This window comes from Oryzias melastigma, linkage group LG22 (assembly GCF_002922805.2).
Source record: "Oryzias melastigma strain HK-1 linkage group LG22, ASM292280v2, whole genome shotgun sequence".
Lineage (NCBI taxonomy): Eukaryota > Metazoa > Chordata > Actinopteri > Beloniformes > Adrianichthyidae > Oryzias > Oryzias melastigma.
The window spans coordinates 15,537,228-15,562,428 of NC_050533.1; the positions used below are offsets into that span (position 1 = coordinate 15,537,228).

At 38.3% G+C, this 25,201-nt stretch overlaps 2 protein-coding genes across 5 annotated transcripts in view; one reads left to right on the forward strand and one right to left on the reverse strand.

Moving 5' to 3' along the window:
* Nucleotides 1–14,988, reverse strand: part of dnajc17 (DnaJ (Hsp40) homolog, subfamily C, member 17) — a 28,899-nt gene extending 13,911 nt beyond the window's left edge. Inside the window, exons 1-10 of the mRNA XM_024273630.2 lie at nucleotides 14,711–14,988; nucleotides 9,762–9,831; nucleotides 8,258–8,316; nucleotides 8,086–8,173; nucleotides 7,846–7,922; nucleotides 6,924–7,041; nucleotides 6,457–6,494; nucleotides 4,847–4,924; nucleotides 3,534–3,614; nucleotides 3,028–3,147 (exon numbers count right to left, since the gene is read on the reverse strand). Of these exons, the coding sequence (XP_024129398.1) occupies nucleotides 3,028–3,147; nucleotides 3,534–3,614; nucleotides 4,847–4,924; nucleotides 6,457–6,494; nucleotides 6,924–7,041; nucleotides 7,846–7,922; nucleotides 8,086–8,173; nucleotides 8,258–8,316; nucleotides 9,762–9,831; nucleotides 14,711–14,791 (810 nt within the window). The 5' untranslated portion in view covers nucleotides 14,792–14,988. The remainder of the gene's footprint in view (nucleotides 1–3,027; nucleotides 3,148–3,533; nucleotides 3,615–4,846; nucleotides 4,925–6,456; nucleotides 6,495–6,923; nucleotides 7,042–7,845; nucleotides 7,923–8,085; nucleotides 8,174–8,257; nucleotides 8,317–9,761; nucleotides 9,832–14,710) is intronic.
* Nucleotides 14,989–19,115: 4,127 nt separating this feature from the next.
* Nucleotides 19,116–25,201, forward strand: part of inf2 (inverted formin 2) — a 12,659-nt gene continuing 6,573 nt past the window's right edge. For 3 of the 4 annotated variants that reach the window (XM_024265772.2, XM_024265780.2, XM_024265789.2), the window contains exons 1-4: nucleotides 19,117–19,311; nucleotides 22,857–23,264; nucleotides 23,677–23,792; nucleotides 23,887–24,046. In XM_024265772.2, the coding sequence (XP_024121540.1) occupies nucleotides 22,868–23,264; nucleotides 23,677–23,792; nucleotides 23,887–24,046 (673 nt within the window). In that variant the 5' untranslated portion in view covers nucleotides 19,117–19,311; nucleotides 22,857–22,867. Of the gene's footprint in view, nucleotides 19,312–22,856; nucleotides 23,265–23,676; nucleotides 23,793–23,886; nucleotides 24,047–25,201 lie in introns of all 4 variants that reach the window. The other variant, XM_024265762.2, reaches the window with a different exon arrangement.

The following is a 25,201-nucleotide window of genomic DNA, read 5'->3' on the forward strand; positions in this document are numbered from 1 at the left end:
GCTTAACTCCAAATAGCTCAAAGATCCCCAGTATATACCAAATTGGCCAAAAAGCTAGCACATTGCTAAAATACTAGCTTAACTCAAAATTACCCCAAAAAACCTCCGTAGATGCTAATTTGGCCAAAAAAAAAAGTTAGCATGTTGCTAAAATACTAGCTTAGCTCAGAATAGCTTTAATAACCTCAATATGCCAAAATAGCCCAAAGAGCTAGCATATTGCTAAAGTACTAACTTAATTCAGAATTAGCCCTAAAACCCTCAGTATACGCCAAAATAGACAAAGCAGCTAGAACATTGCTCAATTATTAGCTTAATTCAGAATTATCTAAAAAAAAACTCAATAGAGGGCTGCACGGTGGCGCAGTGGTTAGCGCTCTTGCCTCACAGCGAGAAGGCCCCGGTTCGAATCCCGGCTGGGACCTTTCTGTGTGGAGTTTGCATGTTCTCCCCGTGCATGCGTGGGTTTTCACTGGGGACTCCGGCTTCCTCCCACCGTCCAAAAACATGCTTCATAGGTTCATTGGTGACTCTAAATTGCCCCTAGGTGTGAATGTCAGAGTGAATGTGTGTGTGATTGAGGCCCTGTGACAGACTGGCGACCTGTCCAGGGTGTACCCCGCCTTCACCCTTCAGTAGCCGGGATAGGCTCCGGCACCCCCATCCAGGAAAATGGATGGATGGAAAACTCAATAGATGCTAAATTAGCCAAAAAAGCTAAAACGTTCCTAACATATTTGTAACAACAGTCTGCATGCCTGAGTGCTTGATTTTATACACCTGTGAACAGGTCATGGAAGAAGTACACCTGATTCTGATCATTTGAATGGATGGGCCTATAACCTATGGTAATATAATGCACTTAACTAATGCAAACTTGGGCTCAACAACACAAGTTCAACATAACATTAAGAAATTTACAAAAATTCTTCTTTAAAGTCAAAAGCCTGTGAAAGACCAAAAGCTGTTGATTTTTGAAAAAAAAGCAGCTCTTGCCACAAAAAACCACCAGACTTGATATGACTGCATCTATACCATAGCCTATATGCATCTCTTCCATACAAAGAATCCTTTCAATGTGAGAACCTTCCAGGCTCCAGTAAACCCGTGGATTGGAAAAACAACTCAAAAAATGTCGATCTGGCATCTGGTTTGTGTTGTAACAATGCTGCAGTGACTCTGGAAGAGGGAGACATGAACCGACTTAATTCCCGTGCATTAGATTTCCTTTAAATAATTGATGGTAAACTGCACAGTAAACCATGAAGCCACTGATTTATGATGGCATCATCTTCCTGGAAGCCATGACTTCAAGTCTGGCAGGGACATAGCAGACCGTCAGGCTATGGATCCACGTTTATGAGGGTCTGAGGGTTCCATCACAAGCTGTGGAATCCACAGTTTGTCAGGCTTTCTGAAACTACCCCAAGGAATCCACTACAAAAATACAAAGATCCTGGAAAATATTTTATCCATTTGTCTGACTGGTACTGTTTTCTTATTGCAAATAAGCAACTTTTATTTGAAATTAACCAATTTCATACATCCATTTCTTCACGGAAAAGTGCAACTAATCGTTAAATTACATGACATTAACTGGATAAGTGAAAAAAGAGACAGATCGATATTTTCTCTGCTTTCTGAACAAATTGGAAAAAAAGGAGAAAGTACTTTTAATAAACTCTGTGTAAATATTTACACTTCTCGGTACTTCTTAATGTTCCAGTTCTCCAGAATCCTAAGTGAGTTGTGTCATATTTCTTCTCCACTTTCAATATCTTCCTTAGCTTCAAATATGTTTATTAAGCTAAAAAGAAAGGAAAGTTGAGCTCATCTGTGTCTCTAAGCTCTCTAGACCCAGACTCACTGACTCACTTTGACACCAAAGCTGAAGAAGCAGAACCACAAACACTAACCTCCTATCCGCCTTAGCTGGCTAATGCTGAGGCACTGAGGAGGGATCAGATATTCCGATCCAAGATAAAGTCAAGAAAAGATAACTATGCCGTCTAATTACTTTTTACCCTCTGAAATGACTCAAGCGTCCACTGATCCAAAGCCAGCTGTGAATGGACACATGCAATTTCTACAATATCATGTGGCGCCTGAGTTGGTTTGAAAATCCCCCGACCAAAGTAATGTTTTTATTCTTGTTTAACTGAAGGAAAACACCAGGAAACCCAGTTACTATAGTAACATTTAAAAGGGATTTGTAAGACAAGTCCCAGTGCGCATACTCAAGTGTCAGGCTCTAACCTCAGGCAGGTGGTCTGACGCCACACACTGAGCTGAAGGGTGAAAACCTCCATTGCCTCCAATCTTGTGCAATTCTCATCCTTAAAGCCAAACATTATAAATTAATTTGGTAAAACTGGATGCTACTTCCTATTAAATATGAAAAGTTGCTCCGTTCTCAGTGGATCCTGTTGAGCTCAGTTTGTCCTTGGACAGGAAAGTAATGTGTCAGCCATGTAATATAGACATTTTAAGAAGGAAATGACTTCATTATTGATTTTTTTTTCAAATGACATAATAGATAATTATAATAGAGAAGAAGTGCAACTAACACGTACTCAAAGAGCAGAAATAGAAACCCCGACAACAAAATATCCTAACATGAGGATCAATATGATGAATGAGATCACAACATAAAACTGGCACTTTTCATAAATAGCACTACAAGTATAAACTCACTTGGCAACAGCTGAGACATTGAGTCAGTCTCACGTGCCAGACATCCATTACTGCAAACTGCCTTTTGGGGCTGTTGTGCAGAGTGAAGAATTCCTGGGGTCTCGTAGGTTATTTCCATTAATGAGCGGCCAACAAGGGGATTGTGGGCCAGGGCCGAGCCCGGTGCCTCACAACCCCAAAACAAATAAACTGAGGTCCACTTACCCAAACATGGCTAGACGAAAGGACTGCGAGGCCTGCAGCCATGCTTTCACCACCGATGTGAAAGTAAAAACTAAAAAAGGAGCTGGATGAGAGAAAGACAGCAAAGCATCACCGTGTTCAGACAAGTACCTGTGAGGACAGAAACTGGCCGGATGGAGATGCTGAGGCGACTGGCTCAGGTTTCCCTTCCAGCCATGAAATCTTTATGGGGTTCCCACTCAAGCCACTTTCATTGCTTAAAGCCAGCTCCTGAAGGAAGGCAAAAGTGTCGATGAATTCTCTGATGGATAACCAGTTGGTTCTTGAAATAATTGAAATGATATTTCTAGATTTGGAACAAAAGAAAGAAACTTAGAAATGTCGGTACTAATGCTGCATAGTAACAGACTGCTTTTTCTGAAAGGCTGTGGCAACAAGAGAAAACCACAACAAAAACGAACATGTGGGGCCTGAAGGACCAGACGCTGGTGCCCAATGTCTGGTTCCCCAGTCCAGTGGTTCCAACAGAATAAGAGACCATGTTCACAAAACAAAAACCAAAACCAAGAGTCTGACTCAAGCCTTTTAAGCATGTGTTGAACATTTCATCCACATGTGTCCTTCAGAGACTCCGTGAACAAACATGGGGTACTTACAGCTGCTCTTACGGATGCAAACTCCACCACGGCGCTCCCCTTTTTCTTACTCGACACAATGAGATTCAAAACATCCCCGTACTACAAGACACAGAAGAGGGAACAGGGGAAGAGGAAAGAGGCAGAACATTCAAATTTTCCTTTCAGAGGACAAACCATAACCGTAAAAATACAAAACATCTGCGGAACTGAAAATTCAAAACACGTCTGAACAAAAGTTTCGACTACACGGGCATTTGGAAACAAGACAAGATGTGAGGGTTAAAAAAAAGAAGGCCGGATGCTGTCGTTTCAGCTACTCGATAAAGTGCCTCGCCACAGGTCAAAAAATGAACAAGAAAGAGAGCCACTTTTCTTTTTCTTTCCGTAGAAAATTATTACTTTATCGCAAATGTGTTCAGTTTTTTGGTAACCGCATTAACACTCATCTTTGCTGACCTCCACCAGAGCTGGACATGGGAGCAATGAGTAGGAGTGATGTGGCCTCTCTCGCTTCTGGACAAACGCAGCTCCCTGGGAAAGTCCAGGAACAGGAATACTTACCGAGGACACTCTGGAGCCAACAGAGACAAAGGAGACTCTCAAAAGGCTTCTATTTCAAAAAATATAAATATCTTAACATATTTTTACCCCCTCAACATAGATTTATTATTTTGAGCTGCCAAAGTACACAAGTCCACACATGTCCTCCTACACGAACACACACAACGGTCCTCGCTTTCCCACGCAGCAGAGGCTATTTCCATTTACCCAAGCCATTAACTGTCACTCACTGGAGCTTGAACTGTTTTTTTTTATTCTAAAACGTGTTCCCTTTGCTTAAGCAACTTTCTCACTCCAGCTCATGACTAAATCCTGACTAGATGCGTGCCGAGGATAAATTTCAAATCCGTGTTTCCTGCCAGCTTGACATCCCTGACACTTGCCCCATCCTTACCTCACTCTAACCCACCCCCCTTATTGAAAATTCCTCATGACATAAGGTGGTAGTGCGTTGCATGAGAAGAGCGCATTTCCTTATTCCTCCCTTGGCACTGTTTAACCACCTGGTAAGCGGGGCACAAACGATGCCGTGCGTGGCTTTTAATGGGCAGTTCAACATTGCCCTGAGCACTTTCACTGCAACAAAACTTAATAGGCCTTGTTGTTAAAGAAAAGAGTAAACAATCTACAGCACTGATGCCATACAAATCTCTAGCATGAGCTGGCTCCGTGGTCAGATTTGTTAGAATCACAAATGTCTAGATAATATTTTACAGTACAGGTGTGGTAGTTTTAATAAATGATCCACTGTTGATTTTCTGGATGCCTACCTTTTGTAGCAGTTTAAAAAGAATGTCGTGAGAGTAGCCCCCGTTCATCTCGTCATCTTTTTTACACTTCCACTTCAGCTGGAAGGAAGACAAAGCGGGAGGGACAGAGGGAAGAGAGGCCAATATTAGTCACGAGGATTTAACAGCTGAAGGAGTGCATGATCACGTCGAATCTTTTTTGCAGACAAATGATTAAACTCAGCTGCAGAGGAGGCACCGAGTGCCAGACAGGACGGGCTTTGATGAAGTACAGACTCCTGAAAACCATCGGGTCAAACTGGAGTTACAGGAGAGCGAGCTAGAACGTCACCAGTCAACCACCTGCAAGACCTGCAGTCAATTTCCATCCACGCTAAGGGTGGTGGACGAGCGCGAGAAACTTCCCACCTGGACTCATCTACTAAAGAATCAAGTTCTCAAACATGGTTCTTGAATAAAAAAGACATAGTTACGTATTTTATAGCTAAATTCTTAAGGGCATACAAAACATGCTCCACCTATATTTTAAAAAGCTGGAAGCAGATGCTACATTCTTTGTAAATATTAATTAAGCAGCAAATGTTTCAGAGAGTCATTATGGTTAGGCATTGTAAACATAACCTGGGAAGTCCCACAGGGGTTAGTATTGGGCCCAAAATTGTTTATTCTGCATATTAGGGTGTAAAATCTACTGAAACTGTTTTTCTAAAACAGATAAGAAAACATTTAAATTTGGGAAAATGTTCAGATTAAAAGAAAATATAAAAAAGTCAATAATTTATAGTTTAAAGGAAGAGGAGTACTGAGCATTTCTATTTCAGTCTGTACATCAAATTCCTGAGTTTAAGGATAAATACGTGACTGATCTGTTTTGTATTTCACATTAGAACATTTTATTTCATTATGTTGCTTTCTATTTGCTGTTTTGCTCAAGGATCCACTCCAATGAAAATTGTGTTTTAAAATGTTCTTGTAGCATTTTTCTCAAATTAAGATTAAATCGTGAATCAGGAGCAGAAGAAAATTTACAAATTTTTGTGATGTACAAAATACGCAAGCTCCCTGTTCTGCTCCATTCTGATGCATTCGCTTGTAGACAAATAGATCCCTTAATTTGGGTTTAAAATCAGCAGAATTATAATAACTATAAAAATATTGAATAGATAATGAGAGTGGGTCCTCTCTAAAAATCAAAGAATCTCAGATGTGAAATTGTCCATTTTGAGGGTTGATTTTTTTTTTTCTGGCTGAACAAATATCATAAAAGAATGCTGCAATGCAAGGTGGCTATCAAATGTAAAATCCTATAATCTATAAACATATAATCTATCATCTTCAGCGTTCTTTAATCCATTCAGGTGCTGTCAGTGCCAGAATTCTTTTACATGGATCCTCTCAAGTCTTTGAGTTGATCTTGAGGAATGCACTGAGGTTAAGACTATGAATGTGGTCTGCACATAAAAAAAAATCTAACTAATGTCTGTTAAAATCCCATTGATTTCCTGTTAGCACTTCACCACAGTTGGAGGAGTTCCACCTGAACATGTAACGAGCCCCTTTCACTTTCCATCTGATCTTTCCAACTTTCAATCTTGTCCCCCTAATTAAAAGCCCATTACAGTAAAGCTTACCTTCAGTTTGGGGGTTGCGCCAGTTTTCACTCCCGAATCTGCAAAGTAACATTAATAAAAGATTAGTGCATACACAGACTTAACAATAAGGTAGATTTTCCAGCTGCTTTCAAGTGAACGATTAAGAGCAGAAAGTATTAGGAGGTTAAAGCTGACGGACAGTGATGTGTACATGTTTAAAGCTTGGCATTCCTGTGCATATTTGCAGAGTTGTGTTACTGCCAAGTGCCTAAAATTAGGCGTCTTCTCTTCTCGTTTTATTATTGACCGTTTCTTGCATAATATTTGTTAAACCACAGGGTTTCTTGTGGCTGCTGCGGTTAAATAGACCAGAGGTTACAGGACAGTCAGTAAAAAGGCAAGAATGATCAAATAAGCTGGATTCATCACGCCATTGCATGGCTCCAATGAACATATTTGGTTTAGAGGGAAGAAAAAACATGGATTATTATTAAAAGAGAGCGTACTTCTCTGAGAGTAGTCTCCAGTTTGTCGATGTTCTTCTCGCTCCCTCTGAATCTGCTCTCTGATGAGCCTCTGTTCCTCCTCGAGCTGTCGGGATCCTTCCTCTCTTAACCGGGCAATCTTTCACACACAAACACATTACTATAAATACGGAATATTTAAAACTGGACGATTGACTGTTAGTGTTTTTGCAGGAATTGTCCTCGATTGCTTAATTTAGCTCAGAAAAGTGTAACATTTATATCTCAGATTCAAAAGGATTTCCTAGAGCAGCTTCTGCATTTGGTGCTTATATTTGCAGAAATGTGTTAAAATAATATTCTCTGGCATAATTTACTTAAATCAGTGTAGGTTTTATAATATTTTAACAATATGAATTATAAATTATTTTTAACATTTTTTTATGATTTTCCATACTTTTAGTAATTAAACTTCTAAAAAAATAGAGAGAAAATCAACTAAATGAACTTGTGACAGTCAGATATCTATGGCTCGTGATGGAATTCCAAAGAATTGTAACATTTAAATTCCTAATAAAGTATTTGGTCAAATTGAGGTTAAATATCTGCTTGTGCTTAAAGACCCACTCTGATTAAAATTGTGTTTTTGGTGTTTTTAACATGTTTTTGTGGCATTTTTCCTCATGATGGAAGACATATATTAAGAAAATTTGTATTTCTGAGTATTTTGTTATTCAAATCATTGTAAAACAGGACATAAAGAGCTATAATGTGTTTGTAGATCTGGAGAAAGCTTATGACAGGATGCCCAGAGAGGAACTGCGATATTGCATGAGGTGACAGAGAAGTACGAGAGAGGCCAGACTGAGATGGTTCGAACTACAAAAAATGATCAAAGTGAGACTTTAAATTTGTTTTACATCCGCCAGTCCTATCTCCATGTATCTCTTTTAACCCTTCTCACCTCTTCTTCTAGGGTTCTGGTAACCTGCACCTCCTCCTGGCTCTGGGCTTCTGCTCGTCGTTCTCTGGCCTCCAAGTCTGTTTATTTTTTTTTAAAAAACACCAATAAATAACCTTCATGGTGACAGACATATTTTATTTTAAATTTTTTACTGTAAAGCACAATTTCTTAAAAAAAAAATAATACAGAACTATGAAAAAACTGAGATTAATGAATGAATCTGAAGAAAAAAAGACTCACCAAGTTTAATTTTCTTCCTCTTATCATCTAGTTTCCTGTTTCTTTCTTCTGCTTGTTTCTTGGCAGCACAGACTTTGTCATAAGCAGCCTGCAGACAGCATTAATCATCAGGAGGTGTTTTCTTTAGACGGATGTACTTTACACATTAAGAAAATACTGTTGGCTTTCTTACCCTTGCAGCAGCATCAGCTAAAACTTCAAGAGCCTGGGATAACTGGTGGAATAATTCAGCTGCAGCAACAGAAAGAAGACAAGGCGGACATTTTTCTGATTAAAACAATGTTTTTATAAGATTGGACTAGTTTCTTTTAGGTTTGTGTGTTACTGCATGACTATGAAATCAATTCACAAGTTTAATTTTGGGTTCCAATTCAGAATTTGTTAAACTTCTATTTTATTTTTGACTTAAACTGAAGAAAAAGATGGTCTTTTGTGAATACACTAGATTTTTTATATTAAAAAACTAACAAAAAAAAATATTTTTGTCTGAAATATGCAAAAAAAATCTGTCAAAATATATTTTTATTGATTCGATGCATCAATAATGAGTTTTCTAAAATCGATTCAGCTGGATTAATCCATTTTTAACCAAACTCTATTTGTAAATCGTTGGTAAAACGTGATGCCAACCTGATAAATGTTTCCAAAAGATTTGCAGAGTCTCATCTTCCCTAAAATATGTTGTGGAACGTGCAGCAAAGCCAGACTGAGAGATGAATCTTCCTGAACCTGTTTGTTCTGTCCTCTCTCCTATCCAGCTTCCATTAAAACAACTGTCACGAACAGTACTAGTCCAGCTGTCATCTCACACACTAAAAACTCCGGGCAGACCACAAAAGCAGCATACAAGCCAAGCTTAATCATTCACTTATGGGAGTCCGAAGAGGCTGATACTGTTACTCTCTGCAGGGACTGGCAGAAGGCTGCAGAGATCGTGCTGCTAGCAAAGGCTGTCAGGTTACTTTCACGGCTATAATGGACAAGAATGAAATCCAAGCTGGGGGTGGGTGGATCTGCAATAGCCACAAGGCAGCTCAATGTGTCACAACATAGTGGCTTGGGGGAAATTATAGAATATAAGGGGGGGTTCTGCAGCCAGAAAGACATCCTGACCCTGCAGTTACCTCTCACATGCATGCAACCTTCCCCTGGAGTGCTGCGAGTCTGAAGAGTTCCTCTGCTCTCGTGCGATGCGGGCCAAGTCTGTCAATGTGCAGGCTCCAATGTTGAGGAACTCCAAACCAATTCTTTTCCATTTCGGGAAAACCGACCCCCTGCTTTTGTATGATCCCCCCCCCTCAACCTCCTAACTACCAATTTCCCCATTTTTTCCCCCTGACATAAAGAATTTCAGGGAGCCATCCAGCAACCGCATAAGCCTCACTTGAAAACATAGCTCATGACCGTTTTGTCCAAGGTGCTTGTTCTCATCCTAACAAATAAAATGATGAAAAATTCCGTCTGTAATTGTCTGCATCTGGGTTTGAGATGCGAGTGGAAGGAGAGAGCGAGAGGGAACAGCAGCGCGATGGTGACGGTTGAGTCAGCCTGTTATAGTCTGGAGGAGTTCTCTAATAAACTCAGGAGAACAAACCTGATGCTGGAGCTTCATCAAACAAAATCTTGACACAGTTTTGGTTTCCAAGAGCAAAAAGTCAATAAAAAGGTAAACTCACCTGCTTTTGGGTTGTCTGGATTTTTATCCGGATGACAAGTCAAGGCCTTCTGTCTGTAAGCTTTTTTAATCTGGGAAAGAAACACAAAAATAATAATTATGATTGATTACATCACACAGTTTTACTTTACTTATACGTTTTCTCAATCATATCTCGTTATTCCTAAATAAACATCTTTTTGACCATTTTGGATTAGAATTTAAACAGAATTCATCTTAAAAATCCTTTAATTAATTGATCTTCAATTATATAATGCATTATTGACTCGTCAAACTCCATCACACAGGAGGTCAAAATCCCAAACACAACTTAGGTTACTCGCCGAAAAGGATAAACATTTATTGAACACACAATTTTTAAAACTTTAAAAACGTAACTTTTTAACGTGGCCTGAACTTCTGGACGCGGCCAGTCCCGTTACCCTGACCCTAGCCTGGTTCGCATGTGGTACTGCGCCCAGAACTAGTACTGATCCAAGTCCGGTACCAGGTTAATGTTAAGGTATACCACTGCGGTCCACGTTCCAGTATCAGACCAGAGCCGGTTTGCAGCCCGGAGGTTGGGGAGCCTTGGTTTAATTGGACTTCAAAAAACGACAAGTGGGGGGACGCTAAAAAGGACCATCTTTGACGCGGAAGGTCCTTAACCATGCGTCAATATGAGTTGGGAATGAGACTGTGTTCTAATATGACAAGATAACATCCAGTTGTAAATAACAAAAATCTAAAATGATCTGGTGGGCTTATCTCAATAGGAGACAGCTGAGATCTGTTATGTTGGGGAAAAAAATGATCAAATTCTTTTACATAAGTGTTTTGTTATCATTTAAACATTTACATTTTAGAAGTTTTTTAATATTGTGATATTGCAATATTTTTAACGATATTTTAATAATATTGCAAAGTCGATAAAATGTTGATTTATTGTGCAGGTCTACTAATTTCTTTTATTTTTTTACGTAGGTTTTAATAGTTTTGCAAATAAAAGTTATGGAAAAAATATTTTTTAAAGCAATTTAAATTCACTCCTCATCACTATTTGATTAATTTCTGCTTAATTTTAGACAGCAATCTTCGTGGATCCAAACGGATTCAGGAGTTTCTCACCTCTAGATTCTGATTTAATAACATTATTTTGTGTATGTATAAATGTAGGAGTGGATCTATTTTATTCACTTCAAGTGAAGAAAAAAATAAATGATAATTTCTCAAAGAAATGCAAAAATATTAAAGAAATAAAGACTAAACGGAATGACAGACTAAAGAAAATAGAAAACGTTTATATTCCGATGCATTAGGAAGTTGTTGCATGATATATCTTCAGATATTTAAGCTAAACCAAACATACATAGACTCCCCCCAACAGCCCCAATCAGACTTTCAAATGCTCCGTGTGTTTTCCTGCCTTTGCGTAAATCAATCTCTTGCCAGCACGCTACAGGCCACAGAAAGTGGGAGCGCCTTCCTTCATGTCTGGGAAACATTTACATTTGTCTTCTGGCATACGCAGCGTTTCCCAGAAAGTCCTTAAGCACAATTTTAACTTTACAATGCAAGCCAAAGCACATGCAGCTGACTTTACGGCGAGCGAGTACAATAGGGTAATCCCTCAGGGTGCAGCTTTTTAGAGAACAACTCAGCAAAGTCGGTAAACTAGGACACATTAGACCACTGTCCAGTGTACAATCACTAAACCTCTGCAGGAAGACGGTTTTATGCTCCAACCCTTGAACTTTATGTCTATTATCTTATAATGATAAATCAGCTGTTTTATTTAAATACTGAAGAAGAGGAAGCATTACTATAGTAAGCATAAACATCTGTTTGTTCCCAATCTTTCTTTTATTTCTCCGTCTCAGTTCGGTCTAAATAAGTACATTTAACACCAAACTTTATTTGTTTGAAAAGTTGTTTGGGGTCCGTTTCCATGCAACCCTTCTGTGTAGATCTGCAGGATAGATCACATGGTTGTGACTGTTTTTGTTGTTTTTTGGGGAGGCTGTGCATTTGCAGAATTAGCCATAATTGCATCCATCATTCTGAACCTCCAACGCATCAACTTAGCATTTTCTGTCTTCTCTGGCACAAATCTCATAACATTAATAAAAAAAACATTTCAGCGCATCATCACTGATCATATCAGGGAAAAAGGCCAAAAAAAAGCCTCTGCTTTGTTTCCTAGCACCCAAACGACAAACAACATTAAATCCAACCAAATTGCATCGGTTATGTAACCAATTACTGTTAGAGGGAAGTCTGGATTGTGTCAAATAATTGTAATATTGTCATGAAAAAAGAAAAAACACGGAGGGGTTTCTTTTAAACGTGAAGCTCTCTAGGAAACAAAGCGATACAAACAAATCCTCTGCTGTCATTTTAAAAAACCTGAAGCTAAAATATGTGTTTTTATCACACGTGACATGAGGCTGAGATCATACGAATTCAAATCCAGATTTATCAGCAGAGTGACAGTATTAAAAAAAAGTTTATGATCTAAAATAAAGACATTTGAACATATATTAAATTTGATCTAATATATACAGATTATAAAGATTATGAATCAAATGTTAGGAAAAAACCTGCTAGTACATATTTTAGATTTAGTGTAAATAAATAACATTAAAAACAAGGATTTTAAAGTAATATTACTGTATATATCAACAAATTATTATAGAATGCATTTTTGAGATGAGATACTATATAAAATACTTGTACAGAATTTTAATTTTTGACATTTTTAATTTCGACATGTACTGGCTTAAGCAGGGAGACTATTGGTGCACTGCAGTATCTGGATTTATGATGACAGTCTGTTACTATAGAAAACTTTATTACTGCTGTCCCAGCTCTTTTCAGGTCATTGACCAAATTCCTGACAAATACTTTTTTTACTCAACTTTAAACAGACCTGGACGTGTGCTGGCTTACGCAGGGAGACTGTTGGTGCACTGCAGTATTTGAATTTATGATGACATCGTGTATTACTATAAGAACTTTTATTGCTGTGATCCCAACTCTTTTCAGGTCATTGACCAGTTCCTGACAAATACTTTTTTTGCCCTACTGTACTCAACTATGGAGGCGTTTATGGCCGTTGAATTCAAAGTAGACACACATTTTTTACCTTTATATAGTTTAAACGTGAACACTTTTTGGTTTTTATTTGTACTGAGATTGTTCTGAAATAAAAATGTCATCATGAATTTAAAGAATATAGTTTGTCAGCAAAGGCAGTATATATCCTCCCCACATTCTCATATTAATTTGGATAAATTCATGGTTTAAATAAATTTACTTCAATATTTTCCTTCCAAAATCCTAATTTATGGAGTTTTCACAAAGTAAATAAACAGCAAACAAATGTCTTTCCTTGTCTGTGAAACTCTGAGGCCTTCCAATGATCTGTCAGTGTGTCATTAAATTTGATGTGTGAGATCTTTTTCCACAGTTTTGTACAGTAATTTCTTGCTCTGTAATGGTATTCTTTAAAAACTAATAAACCTTAAACACCAGTTTGCTGCGGGATCACAGCTATTAAGACTTAAAAATCAAAAGCCCACAAAGATGTGACCAACAGTTGAGCTCAAAATGTTGCTGCAGCAAACTGCAAAGCATTAGGTAATTGGTTGAATAAAATTTGAGTAGCTGAATAACCGCGGGAAGATTTGTGTGGTCCTGGCTCCTGACATTGTTTCACCAAAGCAATCTGTGGTAGGTACAACTCCGGTGGCTAGACCCGAGCAAAAGCCTGCATTAGCAGCACCATAAAGCAAACCCCAGTCATCTACAGTCATTAAATCATAAGCTCTGACATGCACGTTTCTCCAACGTGTCTCAACCAGCCACACGCAAGGGAAGGTCAACAGTGGTGATAACAGGAAGGCAAGTTTGGGGAACCACAAGGGAATATGCCAAAGTCAAAGAAAGTTCTTCACAAGCTAAGCCTGCATAAATACCCTAGAGAGTGGCCTCTTCCATGCAAGCTGCGATAAACAACTTGTATAAAAGTGGGGATAGGGCAGTGGGCCAAACAAGTGCGGTGACATGCGTCTTCCCACATTTGACTGATTTAGAGCTCCCATCTACACAGAAGTCCACCATATCTCCCAACCATCAGCAGACCTCACAGAACCAGCACTCTCCGTTGTGGAGCCTCGATCCTGCCCAAGCCACAACCCCTCACTTCCCTCCACAATAATCCTCTGGGGAGTTGAGCACTTTGAAATCCAGTTAAGAAAATTAACTTCTTCCCTCATTTTGGCAGCAAATGCATATTCCCTTTAGACCAGAGGATTGCAAAGGCAGGGGTGGTCATTGGAAAAACACTATGGTGAACCACTTTTGACTAAGAAAGGAACTAAAGGGATATAGATTTAGCCAAAGTTGACAAGAAATTTGCTTAACACTATAAAATTTCTATTTCTGCAAAATGGATGATAGATATATTTATATTGCATAATTGTGCTGCATGTGCACATTTAAATGCATGCATTGATAGGTTTCACATGCATGTTAGTGTCCTTGACATAATCCTAACCATGTTCTTCATGAAAAGAATTGGAGAAGCTGATTGATACAATACCACCACCTAGTGGCCTGAACAATTAACTGCAGTCACTGTGCGTTAGCAAATAGCCGATCTTGCACCGGTTTCCCTGATATTTAATCGGCTTTTAATTAAAATAATAACTAGCAATATGTAACGTTGCCTTACCTTAACGTTTTTAAAGCCCTGCTAATTCAAGAGCTTCAACTTTAAGCTTTATTTCACATAAAAAATCCAAAAACAGGGTTAAAATTTTAAATTTTAGCATTAGCATTCTCTCCTTCCTGAAATCAAAACAGTTTATATTCAGCTTATTAAAGTTTTGTCCTAAAATTAAACACTCGAGAATATGTTTCTCCTTTAAACAAAGAAAAAATGTTTTATTAAACAAATAATTCACGTACCTCTTTCGTTGTGGCAGAACTCTCGATACCGAGTAAGCCATACAAATCCATTTGTAGGATATCTTTGGCCTTTCCAGACATCTTTCACAAATGTAATGAAAATAAAAAATACAAAAAAATTACAATATTTAAAGTTTAAAATGAATTTGAGGGTTTATTCAATTTATTTGGACTATTTGTTGTGATCGTTTCATGCTACAGGAAAGACTCGGGTCGCATGAATATGACGTTCACAATAACCCGGATGCTCTTTGCACCCTAGGAAATGTAGTTTACTGGTCCATATGCATTCATGGGAACTTTAAATGTTTTTGTTCCACATTTGTAAATAGCCACATACCGTATGCCTTTAGATTTAATTAGTTGTTGATTTATTTTTGCATGATTTTTCTTATTAGATAAAAATAAATATGTTTATTCAATATTAATTTAGAATCCTTATCTTTCCATTTAACTTTACTTATTTTTTGACACTCACCTACTGATCTGAAAACGTAACTTTATTTAGATTTTTTTTTTCTTTTTCTTAATATGGTTTTTAGTTTTGCTTGTTAGTACAATTATTTAATCGAATTCTGTTAAAAAATTATGTCAATTTCTCCATAGTATAGTGGTTCAGTTTTGAAATGTTTCCTTAGTTATAATCCTGGCGACTGCAGGTGTATTTTCTTCATCTTTTGTTTTGCACAATAGTTTTAATGAATTGATAAAACATCATTTAGATAGATGTGGTCGAAAGGAAAACATGATTCAAAAGCAGCACCATACCAAAAATATCATAACCCAGCAAAAATAGACAATTTACCGCAGGGATCTGGGCATTTTTGTTGTTGTTGTTGGTCGGTGGAGGTAGATAAAGAAGGAATTTTTCCTGAGTGGTTAAATAATTTTCTGAACTTTCTGTTACATTTGATATTCAAAAACTATCCTCACAAAATGTGAAAATGGGAAGCTGAACAATGAAACTAGTAATTCTGGAATTTTCTGAGCATGTTGGGAGACATTAGCAATGTCCTGAACCTGCAACAGGCCATTTTGCTACTATGTGCACATCAGTTTCAACTACCCAAAATGTTCAAATCTTTCTTCTGTGTGCTTTGGGGTCTTTTGGTCACGTTATCTCAGCCTCAGAGATAAAGAAAAACAAAAAAACACGCGAGTAACATCTTGCAACAACAATGAGACTCTTTTGTTACGAGGCGAGGATTTTCCCGAATGCAGATTGCACTTGCAAAAGTTTTCTGTCTTAAAAACATTTGCTGATATTTTTTAAAGGTTTTAAACATGTACACATGAAATAATATTTATGTTGCTCCTTTAATATAATTTGTACTATCTGAGTTTTAAAGTGTTTGTTTTGGTTTCATTTGCGAGAAGATTGTATTACTTTACAGTTCTGACCTTCCTGTCTGGGTTAGTTTAATCTAAATAAATACTTTGGAAAAAAAAAAAAAAACTTCCATTAAAGATAGGAATTAACTGCATGGCCAAGATAATGTGATTTTACTATTTAAAAAAAGTTCATGATAGTATTCACAGCAAACATAACAGATGACATATAAACATCTGAAATAGAGTGAAACAAACATTTTTGTTCATGATTATGAATGCTATTTCCATGAAAAAAATATTGTTTTTACTTTCGGATGTTTGTTTATCTCGTGATAATTTTCACTGAGTTAATCAACTGCTGCAGCCCTTCCTGCAAGCCTTTAGGTTCCTTAAATTGTAACACCAGGAAAAGGCCATAAAGTGTAATAAATAACAAAACCACAGAAAAACTAATATTTTGCAACTGAAACCACTATTGTCATTCTGTTCCTTTTAACATTTAAAAGTAAACACATTTCTCTAACAAGAAAGCAGCCTGCACGTCATGGAGGTTGCATCAATCCTGGAATACAATAACAAAAAATTGGCCCTATAATAGAGGGTTTTGCATTGACTCTGGTGGTTAAATTCTGGGTTGTTTCACATGCTGTCCATGTTTTTAAAAGGAACCATCCCAATGATGTTGACTTTAATTAAAGATTACGTTTTGTTAGTTTGACTGCAGCCAGAGTTTTGGCTGACCCTGCAAAACAAGCTCAACAAGTGCTCCATCTGCGATGCTCAATAGCTTTTGTTCTGACTTGACAGTCTCATATATTATGCCTCTGCAATCGGATAACACACAAATGCATTTTGCTTTCTTTCTGTTTTCAATCTGCTTTTGCATTCTCTGTTGTCTCTCCAACAGAAGCGCCATTGTCTTTATGTTGAATAATCCATCTTTAGGGGATCACGCTGTGGCTCGGCTGCTTAAAGCATCACAGCAATCTCTTGTTTTTGTCTTTGAGGCAGGGAAAGTTTAGCGAGTTATACAGCCCCAAGTCACAAACACAATGACAATCGGTGGATTGCAGCAGCACAAATTCTTTAGAAAGCATTCAAGTACAAACAAAAGCCAGGGGCATTGTTTCCCATGCAAATACCATCCCTCTTTATCTTGTGTTTTGTTTTAAATTATACCTATTATGGGTCAATTTGAGATGGTAGTTTGTGTTGTTTTTTTGTTTGCTTATTTTTTTTTAGTTTTCCATGCTGGCAGCAATTGTTATTATTATTATTATTGTTATACAGTAACAATACAAATATTGTTACTTTTTTTTCTTCTTTTTTCAGATTACTAACACAAAAATTGGGAACTAAAGTATTTGTTTTCTTCCTAAGTTGCTACTTTCTGTTTCAGATCAGCTGATGGGATGGGGACTGTGGGAAGAGGGCCCAACTGCTGGCTGCTCCCAGCATCACAAGCAGCTGCAAGTTACACAAGAAAACAAACAGCAGGACCGGAAGTAGATGCTTTTACACTTTCAGAATAAAACGCTTTTTGGTTGTTTTATTATAAAGAGGGCCAGATTCAGCGAAGTGAAAATGTTTGGCGCCCAACTAATTAGCCAACATTCTTTAAACCCTTATGACATTAAATACAAAATATTGTTATCATCATTACTATTATTATTATTAATGGGTAATTTTCATTTATTCACATAGATAAAAATGCATCTACAATAAATACATTTTTATTCATCAAAGTCCTGTCAATTCATCAAATACATTTTTACCTAAATTAATTAAAAATATATCTATTTGAAAACCAGAAATAAAATTTATATATAACTATGTCTGGGGAAAAAAGCACATTAAATGTTACATATTATTCTTTATTATTTACTCACTGTAAACTTCTAAATGTCAAAATTCTAAACATTTAATGCTGTTTGAGAGACGATTGCGGACGGAGAAGAGGAATACAGCTGCTTTCTTGGTGTTTTCTTTTGTCATAATGACTGTCCGCCATTGTGTCAACTGGTCTATTACATTTTCTATGGATCTACAAGTAACAGGGGTCCAAAAATTGTACAGTCTGGCTTAATGGGTCCATTTTAAAATGGAAATGCTCAAAATACTGGATCGGACCGTACCACATAGAGAACTGGACCAATCATCCCCTCCCCCTAAATAGAAAGAACCCGCTGGTCTCAGAAAGCCAAAATCCAAAAGACTTCTATTGAAAAATAAACTATTACTCAATCATTCTGTTTGTCAGAACAACCATTCTTGTTCTGGTGTCTCTTTTTCACATGTTCTTGCTAAACCTTTTTTTTTTAATTATATCATTTTCTTAATAACTTGAATAACTTAAAAGTTATTCAAGTTATAAACGGATCCCAATAAGAGCATGTAGTGCCGCTGGCCCCACTTCAAACATTCCAAATAGTTGATTGACAGAATCTCCGACCAATCACTGTTTGCTAGTGTTATTTGGTCCTGAAATGGTGAAATTGGGCGACATCGGTACTGCGGAAAAATGGCGACTGAATTGACTTCATTTCGTTGGAACTCGAGGTAACAGACTTGTTTTGTCCATCTTTATTCATGTCAATGTGTACCACTCAGTGGGAAGGCATAGAAAACGCCTTACCTCCGGCTCCAGCGAAATAAAGACAATTCAGTCGCCATTTATGTGCTATACGGACATCGCCATTTTGGAACCAGGTGATAGTGATTGGTCCGAGTTGGTCTTAGTCAACATTTCAATGGCAACGACTGCTGCCAATTACAAGCAAGCTTGTTGGAAGTCCACAACCCTCCCATTGGTCAGTTTGTAACATGAATAATTTGCAATAAAGAAAAAAAGATTAGAAAGAAGATAGAAAAAGGTTAAATATAATGACTGAGTAACAGCAGTTTATTTCTCAACATAAATCTATAGGAGTCAGCGGATACTTCCTATCTTAAATGCTACTGAAAGCCAGTTATATACCACATGCAGTCAATTGTTGAGATTCGTTTTATTTTGAAAGTACTGACCGGATGTTGCACTTCGGTATAGCTCGTCTTTTCTCGGACGGGCTTCTTAAGTGAGTGAGAGCTCGGGGGCAGTGGCGCTTTCAAAGGGGCACCATCAACACAGCAGCCGGTCCAGCCCGCCACGTAGAACCGAAACCACCGGGAGTTCGGAAAATCTCACGTTTTCTTGGGAGGAAATGTTTCGACGGCGAAGTGCTGCCCCCCACACGGAATCCCGAAGTGGGTTTTGAAGTGATCATCCTCAGGTAAGAAGACATCCTTCGATCTATACCGGTGATCTGCACAGTAGCAGCCACAACTGTTGTCATTATATTATCATTTCATACGTCAAAAAGCACTATTTGGATGAAACCCGTTCCGTTATCTTTGGGTATTTCATAAAAATCCGCAAAGTGCTAAAGGTGCTCCCTAAATGCCGCAATTTCACCGCTCTAATGACGCGCTGTTGGCTGCGGACTGGCTGCGTGGCAGCGTTTAATAAAAAAAAAATGTTTTCTTTCCCTCGAGGGTCCAAAAATCCTTCTAATCTGAGGCTAGAAAGAATGTTTGTTGCCAGATAATTTGCCACTTTTCAGGAATTTTGTCTCACCCCTTCAACAGTTGGACATCCGCAGACTTTCTGGGATTAGATTTAGAAGAAAAAAAAAAGCTGTGGATGGATTGCATAAGATTTGAACTCTTGAGATGCGCTGGAGGAGTGAACAGGCATGTCAGTCACTCCCTTCAGCCACGAAGGAGGGAGGAGAGGCAAGGAGATGATCTGCAGATGTTATCTGTGGCATTTAAAATGAGTGTTTGACGTTTTTCTACGTAGGTCCCCCAAATTGAGGCTCGACATGCCCCAACAGATCTCCTTTCTGATCATTTGGATTAGTGTCTCTAATCAGAACAAATACATGAAAATGTTCAGGTTTAATTGATCATCTCCCCTCACAAATCTAATAGGTTATTAGTTTTGCTGCCATGTGCAGGACATCATCTCAGATCAGCATATGTCTCACAGGAAACAAATCCGTGGAGATGCTGCTGCACATTTGGATGTGTTGATGCTGTACAGTAGCAGTGGGCTGCTGTGTGGGTGGTGTAACCTGAGGACAGATGAGTAGGCTTGTGAATCAGCCCTGCAGTACATGGGAGCTCCAGCAGACGACAAAAATCAAAGGAACTTGGATTTTTGACATGTTCTTGTGGTGTTTTTCTCATGATGGAGAACATGTACAAAGAAAATAATCTTAAAATTGAACTTCTGAGCATCCAAATCGTTGTGAATTAGGAACAAGCGCAGGTGCAAACGTGACGTAGAAGCTACTACGGCAAGCCATGAGGTCTACACCCACTTGTAAACGACTTGATCCTTAAACGTCTTTGTTTTCCGAGCTGGAATGTGGCTGAAAACTGAACGGCTGGACATCTCCGGTGAGGGACATGACAATTAGGGGGGTGTGCCAAAATATCCACATTGCGATATATTGTGACGTTTAGTCCTGCAATGGATTTTCGATGCGTTTGCACCAAGTATCAATTTTTATTTTCGTTTGAACGGCTATAAATTATTAAATTTGTCATCATTTGGTGAGACGTTCCTTCGGAGGTAGATAGGGGGCAGTGTTGCACAAAAGTGTTGATTATTTGTTGGATAAACTAAGACACAAAGTGTTTATTACGATTGTGTTTACTCTATAAAATAAATGGGGATCTATTTTCCTAAAAAATATGTGTTCTTTTATATGTTGTAAGTAATTAGTGATGATTCTTTACCAATCATTGCAGTATCGCGATATCATCGCTACTGTGAGCCATTTATCGCGTATTGTATCGTGAAGTACCCAGTGATTCAGAGCCCTAATGATAATACATATCGTGTGGATGATAGAAAAGTGTCTATCTTGCCATTTGTCTTCTATTTTTATCCTTTTTATTGCTAAACATTTGTGCAAAAATGTGTTTTCCTACAAAGAAACTTGAAACTGTTGTACATTTAACAGCATATCTCATTTGTAACTATTCAGTTACATGCTACTTGAAAAAATACAGTCAGAGAAAAGTAAGTAATGTATTTTTGTCCACTTTTTTTCAAATAACTGAAAATATACTTTATTGTGGTATATCATGATATAAATCGTTTTTGTAATATAAAATAATCGATATCATGATATAGATTTTTTTTCCATATCGCTCCAGTTTTTAGTGCTTAGTTGGGAGTGTGAGGGGGTGTAAGATAGCGAGAAATGGATGATGGGAAGTAGGTGAAAGCTTAATCTGCGCCAAAAACTCAAAAGTGAATTTCTAATGCCTTTCTGCAGAAACTATGTCTTAGAAAACGGCATTGATTTAGGCTAAAAACTACCTAATCATAATTAACCTATTGATGCTTGTTGTTGTAAATAGGTGACAAACCACTTCTACGTAAAAGCAAAAACACAAGTTTTTTTTAAATACCTGGAAATAAATTCAGGTGTTACGTAGGATTTTATTCTAATGTACAGAACCAGACCAAAAAATAAGTGTGTGTTAGGCTTGTTTGGGAAAAAATGGTGGAAAACATAAAAAATTGAAAAAAATCCTGAAGGGGAAGTTGAGATGTCACGCCGCCTTCTTTGTCAAGTGGTGAATTTCCTGTTGTGGGAAAGTCCTTTGCTTCCCTTTAAGAACCTTCAGAGTCACGATGAGTTCAGCTCACAGCACGGAAAACGGTTGAAATCCGACTTAAAAGTTTATAAAATTACAAGTAGTTGGACAAATTTTCATAAAAACACCAGGATAAGGTGCCCAAAAGGGCTGAGAAGCATTCCAAACACTTCACATCCAGTGTCCGCAGCAGCTCTTTGAAGGGGACTGCGAAGGCCCTTTGTGAAAACACCATTGTCTGCCTGCCTGCTGCCACGGTAACACTCTCCGAGTGGCAGCAGGACGAGACTGTTCAGTCAGAATCAACAAATGTCTTGTCAGAAAAATGTGAGAGAAGGAGAGGGAAAGAATAGCCGAGCTTTAGCTCCACGCTGGACACGACAAAAGTTGTATCCAACATGAGAAGAACAATTACGAATGAAGTTATTTTTGAGCAGAAATTATCATGTCCTTTTTTGGTAGGGGGACGTTCAGGCTAGTTTTCCTTTGGATTTTCCTCTGATCCTACGATTTTTTTTTTTTCCACGTCATGCGCGGGTGCGGCGCCCTACAGCTTTTGTGAGTGCCACAAAGAATACTTCAAAAGTCCTGATACCCGATAACGTTACCCGACAATCTCATTTAAAGCTTTTAAGTCATACGAGAGCCCAGTAACTAGGATTTTCTTCAACTTTTGAATATTTGTCGAATTTAGAAATATTTTCAATACAAAGTGCTACTTTTTTGTAAATGTTGTCAATTATAGTTTTTTCCTATATATTTGTTATCAGAAAATCTGTTTTGTTTTTGTACAAACCGATAAATTTGTGTTGTTCAGGCACATTATAAAGATACATTAAAAAGATAAACAGACAAATAAACATTCTCCGTTTGGTTGTATGTTTTTGTGCAGCAGACGGTGATGAGTCTGGCTTTGTCCGGTTTATGTTCAGAGAGTGAGACGCTCTTTCATGCAGGATTTAGTTGGAATGTTTTGGCAGAGTGAACTGCTGACTGATGTTTTACTCACTCCCAGCATGCTTAGCTGTCATTTCCCTTTTTCTTTTCCGCTCTGATAAAGCTTTTATTTTTATGGCCTGCTTCCTTAGATAGCTGTGGTGTATTAATTTATTGGTTGAAGGTCACTATTGAAGTTGAAATAATGGAGACAATGTCTTTGCAGATCCAGCAACCATGTCTGGGAAGTCAGATGGGAAGAAGAAGTGGGCGGCGGTCAGGGGTCGCCTGGGCTCCTCGCAGGACTCCGACACGCAGCAGGAAGCCAACCTGGAAAGCGCTGATCCGGAGCTGTGCATCCGGCTGCTGCAGGTTCCCACTGTGGTCAATTACTCCGGGTTGAAGCGCCGCCTGGAGGGCAGCGATCAGACCTGGATGGTCCAGTTCTTGGAGCTGAGCGGCTTGGACCTCCTCCTGGAGGCCCTGGACCGGCTCTCCGGGCGAGGGTGTTCTCGCATCGCGGACGCTCTGCTGCAGCTCACATGCGTCAGCTGCGTCCGTGCGGTAATGAACTCCTCCGCCGGGATCCACTTCATCATAGAGAACCAGGGATACATCCGGAAGCTCTCACAAGGTTGACCTCACGTCCCCTCTCATAAGCACTTCTTTATTCCTATTCATTTCCAGACTAAAGGGAGACAGAAAATGCCATTTATTTTCTATATAGTAAGATGTGAAGAATAAGGAAAGACCACTTATATATTGTATTACATAACTGTTCTGTTAATGAATAACGCTCCTCTCAGTCTCATATACAGACACAAATTAAAAAGGATCGTGTCAGGACATTAAAATGTAATCTCACAGCACTTCTATCCTCAGACACACGCATCATTATTTATATCCCGACGCCTCACAGACAAACATTGGCAGAGAAGCTGTAGTTTTGCAGTTTGAAAAGCTTGAAAGTTGTTAGGAAAAAGCATCCTGCTGGAGTTTGGAGCCAAAGAAACGAGGTTTTAAACAGCTCTGTGATATCCCCACAGCCCTGGACACCTCCAACATCATGGTGAAGAAGCAGGTGTTTGAGCTCCTCGCTGCCCTCAGCATGTTCTCCTCAGATGGTCACCGCCTGGCGCTGGATGCTCTGGATCACTACAAGGCAAGCAATCATTTTTGATGCAGCAACAGTGCCCTCTAGTGGCAGTTTGACTGAGATTTGATTTTTTTTTTTCATTTATTTTATTGGTCTCCAGGGTGTGAAGATGCAGCAGTATCGCTTTAGCGTGATCATGAATGAGCTGCAGGCCACAGACAACGTCCCCTACATGGTCACGCTCCTCAGCGTCATCAACGCGCTCATCTTCGGCACAGATGACCTCCGGCAGAGAGACAAGATGAGAAAAGAGTTCATTGGTGGGAAATCTGTTGAGCTGCTTTTGTTTAGGCTCTAACTCAAGGTGATGCTGTAACACGCTGATAATGTGATGGGAAGGAAACATGGAAAAGCAGGCCAGCAGTGGGAGCTCTGTCGCAAAGCTCAGGGTCCCTGCATTTTGGCTAAGAATAGGTCTAATGACCTCATTCTTATTTAAAAAATAAAAAAAACTACCCTGCTGTGTGTATTGTGTTTTCATGCACCAAGAAAAGCATTAAAATAAAGATCATTTGACCCCTAAAAGGAAAATCAATCAAATAAATTGACACAACAAAAAAGAAAAACATTTGAGTGATTCTCCTGCTCCTTTACTTACATTTTTCAGCACGTACAAACTCAAACACATTTTCAGCGATTTCAGCAATCATTGTACCAAAATGTTCTGCTCATTCAGAACATAACTGCCTGCACTTTTGGTATTCATAAACTCTATAGTGTATATATTGAAAAAATATGCCACCATAGGAAATGAATGAGAAATTGCTCAAATCCTTCAAAAACTTTGTGCACTTTGAAATTTGTGACATTTCTGCATGTACTTTCAGCTGGAGACACCATTTAAACTTTAAAATGTTCAGCAACTGCTGGGTTGTAGGGAAATTTTGAGTTTAGCTAACATATTAGCATTATGCTAGCTGTGTTTGGCTAATTTAGACATGTTTCCTTTTTTTGGCTAATTTGGAGTTAGCTAACATTTTAGCATTAAGCTAACTGTTTTTGGCAAATTTAAACTTTTCCAGTTTTTTGGCTAGTTTTGAGTCAGCAATAAGCAATTTAAGGTTTTCTACATTTTTTTTGTCAGATTCTTAGTTAAACTAACATTTAAGCATTATGCTAGTTGTTTTTGGCTAATTTAGCCCACAAGAGCCCATGGTGACATCAGTGTAACATAAAAATATCAAAATGATTCCACATCATTTAATTTTTAAAGAAAAATGGGTCTGAGTCTTTATGGGTTAGACATGTTTCCTTTTTTGACTAATTTGGAGTTAGCTAACATTGTATCATTATGCTATCTGTATTTGGCTAATTTTGACATTTTTCCTTATTTGGCTAATTTAGAGTAAGCTAAAATGTTAGCATTATGCTACCTGTATTTGGCTAATTTGCCATTTAGCTAATATATTAGCAAG